This window comes from Hyalella azteca, unplaced genomic scaffold (assembly GCF_000764305.2).
Source record: "Hyalella azteca isolate HAZT.00-mixed unplaced genomic scaffold, Hazt_2.0.2 contig6741, whole genome shotgun sequence".
Taxonomy (NCBI): Eukaryota; Metazoa; Arthropoda; class Malacostraca; order Amphipoda; family Hyalellidae; genus Hyalella; species Hyalella azteca.
In genome coordinates this window covers 195,427-208,361 of record NW_025936893.1, presented here as the reverse complement: position 1 = coordinate 208,361, position 12,935 = coordinate 195,427, and the positions used below count along the sequence as shown (strand labels likewise).

The 12,935-nt window shown below is 36.8% G+C and overlaps 1 protein-coding gene across 1 annotated transcript; it reads right to left on the bottom strand.

Annotated features, from left to right (window-relative positions):
- Positions 1 to 1,427: 1,427 nt before the first annotated feature.
- Positions 1,428 to 7,200, bottom strand: LOC108668643 (glutathione S-transferase D1). Its single transcript, XM_018155886.2, has 4 exons — positions 7,136 to 7,200; positions 4,000 to 4,204; positions 2,923 to 3,064; positions 1,428 to 1,637 (listed from the first exon to the last, which is right to left on the bottom strand). The coding sequence occupies exons 2-4, from the start codon at positions 4,200 to 4,202 to the stop codon at positions 1,446 to 1,448; spliced, it is 537 nt and encodes a 178-aa protein (XP_018011375.1). The 5' UTR covers positions 4,203 to 4,204; positions 7,136 to 7,200; the 3' UTR covers positions 1,428 to 1,445.
- Positions 7,201 to 12,935: the final 5,735 nt, after the last annotated feature.

The window sequence follows — 12,935 nt, the reverse complement described above, 5'->3', positions numbered from 1 at the left end:
ACACACTCATTGACAGCTGAGCGGAAACAGAGTTCCTAACCGATGAGAATCGTGAGATGCCACCGGATAGGTAGCTGAAACCGAACTGTAACTGCTGAAAAACAACCTATAATTCTGACATGCTATATTTATCCATTATCATATGTTTATCTGATTGAAAAAATCCATGTTATCGACCTAAGAACGGCAATGAATTCCGAGAACAACTCCGAAGGAAACCGAGCAAGTTAGCGATGTTACGTGATTTTAGTGACTTAACAGTTGTTTCAAATACGAACATGAGTGCAATATCACGACAAGGGAAACGATATAATTCATGGGTCAAATCTCCCAATCCCATTACTTGTATTGTGAATTTCTAAATATTATAATTATGCATCACGATGTTATTTTCTTTTTTCTTCTAAACAATTTTTAAGTGAGATTTTACTTCTAAGGCCCCTCCTTGCATCAGTTGGAAGAATCGTCAACTTGAAGCGGGTGGGTGAAATAACAATATGGCTTTGATGTTTCAAGCTTCATCGACAATCATGTAAGTCAGGTGTCAATCTGGCGTCACATTATAATCATAATATTGTATGTAATTGGGACGTAATATTCACTTGACCTGATAGAGATTGAGGACGAGTCAACATCTGGAAGACACGTGATAGATCACGCGATCAAGACCTTAGTAGTGGGCGGAAGCCTACTACTAAGCCTATATAAGGGCTGCCTATATAAGGGCTGCCTATATAAGGGCTGCCTATATAAGGGCTGCCTATATAAGGGCTGCAACCTCAAGTAAGGCCCCCCGCAGTAGTTGATCAGCGCTCCGCGTTATAGCGTGTCAGTAGAGTCCTCCGACCTTATGGTCGGCCCCGTAGCTTATACCTCTGTACCGTAACTCTGTATAACCACCCCGCATACAAGATACGTTATCTGGACTGATGTGTCTTACTTATCCCTCACTACCTTAGTCAACGAACCCGATCCTCAGGTAGAGCTTAATATAATGATTGCCACGTATTTAAGAACTATTACCTTCGGCAGACCTTTGTAAAATAATTTCAACCTGCTGCCGGAGCTTGTCACATTTTGTGCTACTCTGCCTATTGTTCAATCTATAGGAGGAGGGAATTACAAATTTTTACTCTTCCCTTTATATAATAACTTGGTTCGGAAATTCCACCAGTCAGTCATGGAAATATAGATCACACTCTGAGAGCATCTCCGAAGATGCCGACTCCAAAAGAAGACGCATCATCAACCAAACATATTAAATTATATTACAGTATATTATATTATATTATATCTGTCTCTTATACACATCTAGATGTGTATAAGAGACAGAAGTCTCACCTGGCGGTGCTGATCTTGCACTGTCTGATGGTCTCAACAGCCCCTAAGTCTCACCTGGCGGTGCTGATCTTGCACCGTCTGATGGTCTCGACAGTCCCTATGTCTCACCTGGCGGTGCTGATCTTGCACTGTCTGATGGTCTCGACAGTGGCCGCCAGCCTGTGGTCAGCGACTGTGATGTGCAAGGCGGCGCAATACCTGCAGCCTTCCAGAAAATTGTCGAGCCATTTCACCGCTTCTTGGAGGCGCTTGAGCGCCTCTGGGTCGGGCTTCTTGCCTTGAAACACCACCGGCATCTGGGGTAATTCAAGCCAAATCTGGGGTAATTCACGCCAAATCTGGGGTAATTCAAGCCGAATCTGGTGTGATTCAAGCCAAATATTGTGTTGAAAGACAAGGAACAGGGGCAATTTAATAGCTATGTGAAGGTAATTTGAATTAGTGCTTAGTTCAATCATATGGCGGTTACCAAATGGGGAACCCCATCAATAATAAAGATTTTGATCGAATATTAGTTGATTGCCTCGGTCGTCGATGAAAACCTGCAGTTATTAAATTGGTTTCTGAATAAATTTACCAGGCATCATAAGTTATTCTATTAAGGTTATAGCAGGATCTCAATTGAGTCGTGTTTGTTAATGATTAAGTTATCTCTGCCCTGAAAATTACTTCAATACATTAACATTATAACATTATTACATCATTCGTGTAACCTCACCTACAAAGAAAAACTACTTCGAGAAATCACACCCTTTACTTGCTGGGCAAGATATTTTTAAATAAAGCGTTCAAACCAAAAACTGTCCCCACGTATTAGCTGACGTAACATGTATGCGCCGCCAAAACACAAAATTCGTGATTTTTTTTACTAAAAGTTTTCAATATACAAGAGGGACCTAAAAAAAACCGGACTGATTGTTTGAAAATTTATTCATTTATCCGAAATCTTCTTTCACAATTTACCGGAGTGAGCTCCAACAGTCCCCTTGGGACAGTTCCGCAAGTTCTTCAATACTTCTACGTCGATCTTCAGGGATTAGGTCTCTAATTTTCTCAACATTTCGTTCAGTGTGGTAAGTGGAAAGACCTGAGAGAGGCTGGTTGTTAATTGAAATTTTCCCTTTTTTAAATCAGGAGAAGCGCTCGGAAAAATTGTGTTTGCCCCATGGCATCAACCCTGCAAGCTGTCAGTCGCATTTCCTTCATATTTTCACAGAAGAAAGCAAAATTTTATGGTAGCACGCTGCTCACGAAAATTAGCATCTCTAAAAAAGGACGAGAAGTATCACAACAAAAAAATTTACGATAGCGGATCACGGCCTTACAGGGCAGAAATGCATGGCACACTAACTGAGAAATGTCTGTAGAATATTCACATACTGGGTGAATTCGGTACTACCAAAGCTTCGCCCACCACATATGCACTCAGTTTTTAGCGCATTTTCTCGCCATGTCCGTCTGTCTGTCCGTCCGTGACCTCAAGTTTTCGTCGACGAGAAAATGCGCTCTCTGTAACTCACTGCAGTGAGTACTGAGTTATATTTTTTTTGTTTTGGTGTTTTTTCCTCGTATATTGCTTACCACGTAGTTTTCGAAGCGCGCAGACAGCGTGCCCATGTCGAACATGAGGGCTCGGTCGACCCTGGCGCGCGCCTTGGGTTCCTCAGGGTACAGCCAGTCGCCCTTGCCGTACTGCATCGCGAGGTACGTACAGATCGCGCGACTGCGACCAAAAGAGGTGAATGTCGTTCAAAAAAGTACACTTTGCTCGAAAAAGTGCACTTCACTCAAAAAGGTACACTTCACACAAAAAGGTACACTTCACACAAAAAGGTACACGTCACACAAAAAGGTACACTTTACTCAAAAAGGTGCACTTCACTCAAAAAGGTACACTTTGCTCAAAAAAGTACACTTCACTCAAAAAGGTACACTTTGCTCAAAAAAGTACACTTCACTCAAAAAGGTGCACTTCACTCAAAAAGGTGCACTTCACTCAAAAAAGGTGCACTTCACTCAAAAAGGTGCACTTCACTCAAAAAGGTGCACTTCACTCAAAAAGGTACACTTTGCGTATAGAAGGGCATGTCACTCAAAAATTAGCACTTCGCTCAAAAAGAAACAAATTCCCACGAAATGGTCCAGTCCAAGAAGGCAGGCGACTCGATAAGATCTATCATGTAATCATGATTGTCATTAATTTTTGCATTAGATACATCAATTTCTGAATTTTAATACATTGATACATAGATGAATTGGAGCACATTTTATAAAATTCTTTCATTGCCAATAATGTACGCTAATGAAAAATTAGTTTGTGGAGATTCCTGGTAGTTAAATCAATCAGCTCAACTCGGTACATGGGAATTAGGGAAAATTTTAAATAAAAATTCGCGCACTTTTCATGTGTAGACTGTATGCAAATTGAAGCATGTTAAGTTATTTCACAATCGTCTAAATTCTGTGTGAACATATAGAAGATAATATGCAATTGATAATGGAATGAAACATTCTGCATCTGTTTCTTGGACAAGGGAACATCCTCCAAAATTCCATTACTGAACCGAAAATGTAGAGTTACACTTCGCTCCGAATAAATCTCACTAATCTAATCAACGCTCTTTTTAAACCATTAGTTAATTTAATTAAAATTCCCACCTTTCCCACAGAACATGGTCACCATCAACGATAGTAGGTACAGTGTGTTCAGGGTTGAGTTGAGTAAACTCAGGGTTGAGTTGTTCACCCTTCAACAAGTTGAGTTCTTTAATGTTGATATCGAGACCCAACTGTCGGGCTGTTAGGAGGCAAGCGCGGCTTGGAGGAGAGAACGGCGAGTGGTAGAAGTCGATTGGTGCCATGGCTGCTCAAATAAAAATAGTAAAAATATTTGAGATTACTACGACTGCAAAGCGGTAAAAATTATATCATGTAAAAAAATTTGTGCCATGGCTGCTCAAATAAAAAATATTAAAAGTATTTATGATTACTAGGAATGAAAAGCGGTAAAAAATAAATGAAATCATTTACTATTGAAATTTCGTTCATTTGGATGGAGACTTAAACAAACAAATTTGAGAATGTTACTTGGTAACGTAATTGGAAATTTGTTTTGATAAAAATTTAAATTTCTTGCTGAGGATATATTACGGACTATATTGATGAATTCAAGCAATTATCTCGACGCAGATTTGGAACATTTATTTCAGATTTTACGTTAATATGTGCGGTATTGTATAGGATATAGATTTAATATATTATTATTATTAAGTTGCAATGAATTAGGTATGGGATTTTGGTTTCTCATTTTCAGTTTTCAATCACCTTAGCTATGACCTCTAGTGTGTGTCTTCTTTGTCATCGTACCGGTTGATCTTGCCCTGGAAGAGAACCTCAAGTTCTAGGTTGATGTGATGTTAGGTTTGTTGATGTGTATTTATATATATTCTTTTGTTAATTATATTCTTTTGAACTGCTTATTCATTGAAAAATCCCTGTCCATTAAAGTGCTTGATTGAAGAACTATTGCGGTTTTTTGTAGGGTGGAAGTGCTAGGGATCATTATTTGGTCGGGAAAGTCTCCTACAGCATATTGATGAATAAAAATTTTTTTTCGGTTCTATGATCTGAAATTACCAGGATTTGCAATCATAGTTTTGGATGCAAAATAGAGAGTCATTTAAGACTGTGGAGAAGAAGATTGGATAAAATATGGCAATTTTTAATTTTATTGTGTAAAGTAAACTTCCATAAAAAGTTTTCTTAAGATTTAGAAACAAAAGTCGAATGTTCTATGTTGAATGTGACTCAGCAGTGGCTTTTCATAACCGGTACATGAGTTTCTAAATTTATTCAGGAGGTTCGGTTACCGGGATTTTCAAATCCCATTATTGCTTTAGTTCAACATCAATTTTAAAAAATGACAAATTCTGTTTCCTTCTCATATTATAACGCTTGATAAATGGGAGTTAGACATTAATTTTGATTCCATACCCTCAGTGTTCATCCATTCAAGGTAATGAAAATTTAAACTGTTGGTTTATTATACAAATAGAATTTAAACAATGTAAGCTTGAAATGTCTAGCAATGTGTTCCATTACTTGACTGCGACAAACCATGGTTCAAATTATACTATATAATATTTTCGTTGCGACACAGTATCATGAGTCGGTAGTCAATCAAGTCACATGGCATATGTCAAGAGTTTCAAGCCGCGGATGTTCACAGTCATCGCTCACTGATAAACTCGTGAGATAAACCTTATCAATTTCTGATTCTTGTCAATGCATACATACAAGGTTACTAGATTTATAATTTAATAATTTAAACATATTTGGCCTAGATCACTTATTGTTAATATACGGTGAAGTCTAATGCTTGTATTTTATATTTTTAAACATATATTAAACTTATATAACAGACTTTACGTCGAGATACATCCCACATCTCATGAAAGAAGTTATGAAGATGGCTCACGGAAAGCCAATTTATTTTCGTTAACAATTAGTACCTTTCATTCAAATTGAATTGCTAGAAGATGTGCTCTATAACGTTAAGTATTTAAAAGAAAAGAAAACAGCGAGTCGATTCCCCGTATCTTCATTATAAACGTTTTAGAGACCAGCTCCATCATCTGTCCTAAAATCTTGCGAGAAATATTAAACTCTAATAAGCTTGGTGGTTTTATACTTTTATTATATATATCTTTGGCGCTTTTTCTTCGGTGCTCTTTTGATTAAATTTTACCTTTCTCTATTGAATGCATATTGTGCTCTTTTAATTTGTGAACTGAAAGGCTTTCGATGAAGATATAATGAATATAATAGGGGTTTGGCTTGCTTTAAAATTCTTGTTATTTAAGTAGATTAATGATATAATTAGATATATTTCTGCATAATTTTTCGTAAGAAGCCAAAAAATAATAATGATTATTTACGGTTAAAACCGATTAAGAATTATGTATTAAAAGTCTTTCATCTTTTACATTCCGTCTGGCATTTTTACTCCACAAATATTCTTCAGCCTCTCAGAGGCCTATATGCAGCACCAATAATACATAATTTTCATTATCTGTGCATTGGAGCCTTGAATTTTTTCGAGTCTCACGTAACAATAACTAGAGAGCTGTTCTAGAATATGTAAAAACTTATTCGCGCCAACCATCCCCTATCCCAATTCAACAAATTTTCAAGTCGCAGGAAATCAATGCTTATATCAATAACCATTATATCTATAAAATGACTTCAAATTAAAAACCGATTTGTTGTAGCTAAATTTCAACCCACACTAAAAATAGTTCCAACTATTAACCACCAATGATTCAAAGGAAGCTATGCTTAACCATCCCAAAGCACGGCCGCGTTTGGGTAAACTAACCTAATCCATATAATATGTATGTTAACATTCTAATTTTATATAAATGCTGTTTTCAGAGATAAAAATATTTGAAATATTTGTTATTGAACAAGCGTTTATTAAGTTCGATAACAAATATTAAAAATTTATCACGTTATACTTCACTTTAGATTCTGAACATTTTTATACTTTTTTTAAAGCAATGGCATATTATAATCCAATTTAACTTAAACAAAAGCGTGACAAGAAAATTTGCTACTTACAGAAGTAGCTTTAAAATGTCACCAAATTAGTTTTGCGGATGAATAGCGAAATCACAGAAACTTGCTAAAATAACATTTCCCTAAAAATCAAACGTAGTTTTTTAATTTGTCAAGCCTGTATAACGTAATGTCAACGTTGGTGCGTCAAAAAAGGTTCTAAAAGTGTATTATTTACCTCAATGGATGCTATGCCTGTAATGTGGTTACAGAAGATAAGACTGAGTAGAACTGACGCGAGCAGAAGCCGGACTGAGACAGATCATCAGAGGCAAGAACGTCGCCCAGATCTTATCAGTTGCAATCAGTTCGCTGATAACGCCTTCGTCGGTTGCAGGTAAATCTTTCATAGAAGAAATGATTAAAATTCTCGAAGATTAGAACGGCATTTGTGAAGTCTTTCGTGTATTTTCTAGCTGCGTATCCTTCCGTTAGCAGTCATTATCATCTTGATTTGATAAGTGTAAGATTTTTTCTTTGTTTATCAAAGTTTTTCAATAAATAGTCGTTTATTTCTGTCATTTTAAGTTTAATTTTTTATGTTTTTTATATGAGGTTTTTTAACATTGAATAGAATTCAGATCGAATGAAATTACTCATAAAGCTATCAAATGCAGTTCAAATTTTATTTTACAACACTTCTCTTTAACTTCACTTCTTAGTTGTTTGTTGGTCTGCTAAAATCTTATAATCGATATTTAATACACTTCTACCTCTCCAATCGATCTGAAATTTTGCACACTTGCGTAAAGTCGGAGGCAATGGCTGAATCGATTGACAAAATAAATAATAATATTTTTTTAATATTAGAAAATTTTTTTTAATTAAATTTTTAAAAATGAAATAAGAAATTCATTGTACTTGAGTAACATCGGAGGCACTGGCCTCCTCAAAAGTGATGTCTTTAAAAGTAATTTTTAAATGCATATTTTTTAAGTTCTCCTCAATTGCTATAGTCATTGATTCTCGACACGGATTTCATCCATGGAATTTCACTCTATCTTTCTTGAGATAAGATACGTACGAGATAATTGATAGCAAGATTGTGTCTCCTTGTCATCAAGACTAGCAAACACATTCATTAGTTTCTCGTTAATTAATTTTCAGGGGAATCTACCCGTAATTTTAATTCAATTTAAACTCATTTTTTCCTGAAGTTGAATTTCCCTCACTTGAAAGTTAATATAAAACAGCTATATATATTTTCATGTTTAACAATACTTGGCAAAATGGCATTTAATAACGATCTTATTTTAAATACTTTACCATGCAACTGCTAAAACTTCATTCATTTCAACTTGAACCGTACTACGCGCCATAAATCTCACTAGACTTCAGAGAATCGAATTTTTCATAAGTGAAGCCGGCAAGTTTATGGAATGTGATTAGACGTAAAGACCGAGTCATACATCATAAGCCTTGTGCCGAGCGCAGGCCTGAAAAAACGCTCGAGTTCGCCGAAGAGGATAATGAATGTTTAACTTTAGCCTCCGGACTTGATTGAAATTATTAAGAGTGTTTTTTTTTTCGCCTGGAGCAACACGCTCAAGTTTGGGGGGCAAGGAAATATTCAACCAAGTCTGATCCGGCAAGTTCTCAGCCCTGAAGTACGAGTACATGAACATAAATTATTATTAAGTAATAATAATAAATTCTTATTATTATTTAAATCATTATTATAAATTTTATAATTAAATTTTAAAATTATTAAAAAATAACGAGTACATGCTTCTTGACATAAGCATGACAAACTCTAAGCTTCATATTACGTTCCAATGTTTTAATTTAAGAAAGGGAGGAGAGGGGAGAATTTCTGTCTATCTATCAAGTACTTTTAACTATTTTTCAAGCGAAAAATTTTCTTTCTGAGAATAATTAGTAAATTCAAAGCTTTTATTCTGAAATCAAATGTGTTTTGCAATAACAATGTTAATTAAAGCATCAGCAGGATTAAGCTTTACTGAAAAATACTTTTGCAGGCTTACTCGCTAAATATTAATGTAAAATCGCATTAAAATTTCAGAGATATATAATTATGATGTTCTAGAAATTTCCTCCTGTAGTCGTAAGAGTTTATGAACATTTATTTTTTATTGTTTGTAAATATATAAACATTTGTGAATCAGCTGAAGATGTCGGGAAATGACTTTACAGCTGAAAAATGAAGACATCAATGAGAAGGAAATCACTTCTCCACTGATTAACAATAATACACTAATTGTATTAAGCAAAAAAGTTATTCATGAATATATTGTAGCTCAAATTCAAATATTGAAACAAACGTCCACAGGATCTCTTAATAGCTCGCTAATCTACGTCTCATGAGAGTTGATCTTTTTCTAGAAATATTCAGGTCGAATCGCAATCCTTAAAGATTTCCTTTTCGGGAGCTTTGCTCTGTATTCAAATTTAGCATTTCATGTGTAATTATATTACATCTATGTTTCTTGCTGCTTCATTTAAACAACTGTCCATTACAATGCATGGATCTCATTTTAACAGACTCATTAATTAAGACGTGTATTGGTCTTATACATATTTAGAGCAAATGTCATTTGTACGAACTAATTCATACCGCGAATTCTATAAGCATCAGGCAGCTCCTTCTACATGGCATGTTCGCCATGCCATAAGACTCACTCATGCGAACCCAACTTCAACCGCATATGAAGCATGCGTTGCTCAATTCTTCCTACACGGCGTAAGCATAAATGAATATGAGTACAGTGCCACAATAACTAATACGGAAGGCCTAAAAAAATTTCATGCGAAACCTAGATCCCGCCACATGGCAAGACCACAATGCCACACATGTGTAAGCGACTCCCAGTCCCCGCCACATGTCAAGACCCCAATGCTACACATGTGCAAGCGACTCCTAGTCCCCGATACGTGTCAAGACCACAACGGCACACATGTGTAAGCGACTCTCAGTCCCCGCCACAATGCAAGACCACAATGCCGCTTATGATATAAGGGACTCTCAGTCCCCAGCACATGGCAAGTCTACATATTTTATAAGCGAATTCCAGTAACCACCACATGGCAAGTCCACAATGCTGCAGACGGCAGAGAAGTTGGTTGGCGTGAGTGGAACTTAGTCTCATTATCATAGCTGAATATGCGGTCCCGGCGGGTTTGCTCCGTAGACTTCGTTAGACAAGTTTTAAGTTGTCGGCCGTTGAAAATTGTTCAACAAGAAGCCTTTCCTCGTTGTAATATCGTCAACTCATTGTCAGGAGCGAATATTTTACTGGTCATTGTGTGGAGTGAATATTGTACAGCTCATTGTAAGGACTGGATATTTTACTGCTCACTATCACAAGTATATGTTTTACTGCTCATTGTCACGAGCGAATATTGTAATTTTCATTGTGAATGCATTATTTTCAAAAGTGTACATGTTACTGCTCTTTTCCTAGAGTTAATTTTGCTCTGTTCATTGTCAGGAGTGAAATTTCACTGCTCATTAAGTGTAATTAGGAGACTGTAGCTCAATTTTTGGTATATTTTTTTAATTTACTTTCTGTATGACAGGCATTTCCTTTTAACGCATTACCGTTTTATTAGAGGAGGTGGCAGGATTTGGGGCAAACGTAATTTCATATCAAGTATAGTTCTATAACTATTTGCGGACTGTACTGATTGGCTTTTATGTTCAGCCTATACATACCTTGCGCATTCAATACATTTTTACGATCACAGCATAGTGAATGCTGCACAGACCGTATCTATAGTTAATTTGCTAGTAAGAAATCTATCGAAATAGTGAGACTCCACACATTCGGTGTTCATTTCATGTGCTATTTATTTTTATGTTTTATTATGTTTTATTTATTGTTCTGTGGTGTATGTTTAGAAACCATTCCAGACAAATCAATTTCACTCTTCTTCATTTCTAATATTTTTACCTGCAAAAATAAGCCGTGATTTACTACGTGTATATGGGTCGTATTTTTTCAGCATTTATTTTGTTGCTACTTTTTGCATAATATGTTCACGAAAAATCAATCTCACTCTATTTCATATCAAATATTTTTACCTGCAAAAATTAGCCGTGTTTCCTACGTGTATATGGGTCGCTTTTTTTTGGGTCCCATTTTTTTGTCATTTTTCCATAATATATTCACGAAAAATCAATCTCGCACTACTTCGTTTCTCCCACTTTTTATTGAAAAAAAAATAAGCCGCTATTTTCTACGTGTATATGGGTTGCATTTTTCCAGCATTTATTTTTTGCTACTCTCGGCATTATATATTCACGAAAAATCAATCTCGCTCTACTTAATTTCTCCTACTTTTTCTTGCAAAAATATGCCGTGATTTTCTACGTGCATTTGAGTCGCTCTGCAGGGGAGTAGGAAAGTCAACGTGCCCATGTGCCTAGCGGGAGCTCCCAGGGCGATTCCATCTGATAACTTCGACAAATTGACTCGAGTTGCAGCACAAAAGTTGAATTAGAACGCCCTCGCAAAAATGCCAACGCTTGTTGGCTTGCAGATGAGAAAACGTCGAAAATGTCAGATCTTGCCAGGCGTGGAAACTTGGGACGATGAAATAATAAGGATGGAAGGGCTTAAGTCATCCTCAGCACATTACTATTGAGTCATCAAATTGTAAAGGTACATCGTACATTTTACATCAAATTGTAAAACTTCTTTGTATCGGTTATCTATTGTAGCGGAACGTAATGGCTACACTTACACATAGGGTTTCTGACCTCAGGCCCCAGCGATACGTGGATGGTATAAAACAATTCACGACGTATTCCAGGCCGAGATGTATATCTACAGATTGAGAAATTCCACCGTCATTATTGTTCACTTGGATTTATACGACAATGAACGTGAATAACAGAAGATTTTAGTGATGAATGGCACGATCATAGTAGAAGGAGGCTGGCTCTCGACTGTAGTGCAGCAACAAGAACCAACACCAGGGGCCACGGCTATAAACTAAAAAAACAGCGTTGGAACACATCCATGCGACAACATTTCTTCTCGCTTCGAGTCACCGACATGTGGAACAGCCTACCTGATAGCATCGTTGACGCTACGAGTATGAACATCTTCAAAAACAGACTAGACGAAGCTATGCAGGAGTATATGTTCAGTCTTAAAATGCCTAGCAAATTACGGACCAGGCAATAAGTCCAGCAGCTATCTCAATCAATCGTCAGCTATGGAAAGATCGGGTTCCAAAGGCCGGATCCCTTGTGAATCAAGTCACGAAAAGCTCAAAGAATCGGCAACAGGCCATGGGCCTATTTATTTCTTCAGTGCCGACACTTCTATTCTATTCTAATACCTCCTCAAACGGTTCTACATGCTCATCATTATCTACAGTCGCGGTTTAAGGAGTGCTTCGACTAGAGAACTGGAACGCGGGGCTTTCTTCAAGCGGCCATTTTTTGGCCGGCTACACCACGACTTGAACTGGTAAATAATCCTTGTTTACAAAGCTCGTCATAATTGGTTGCGTCGGAAGTTCAAGGAACCTAAAGTCATGAGGGCTAGCAGCAGGAATCATATACAGCTCCCCGATCTTGCAGTGCTGAATGATATTAAATCATCCTTCAACATGCGTAAATGACATCACTTACATTGCCTCACCACATCCTTCAACACGCATGAAAGACAGCTGAAAACCACTAATTTTTTATTTAAAAAATGGTTCGTCGATTTTTGATTCCATGCTAAAAAACATTCAACTTCTTCCGTGTGAAAATAGCAACATGCAAATACATTTCTGCTCATAATTTTTATGCTCACGCTGCGAGGCTCAACCTTGCTTCGAATATTGCTCATTCCATCGCTCAAAATTTGGATTCCATAAAATAACAATTTTATACGAAGCTTTCTCCGCGTCCTTCCAAAAGAGCGTCAGCTGTCCCAACTTTCTCCAACTCTCCTCAACTTTCGCTTAAACTTTCAAGAGACGCCGTGAAATTTCCATGGATGCCCAAGAATTAATCTTCG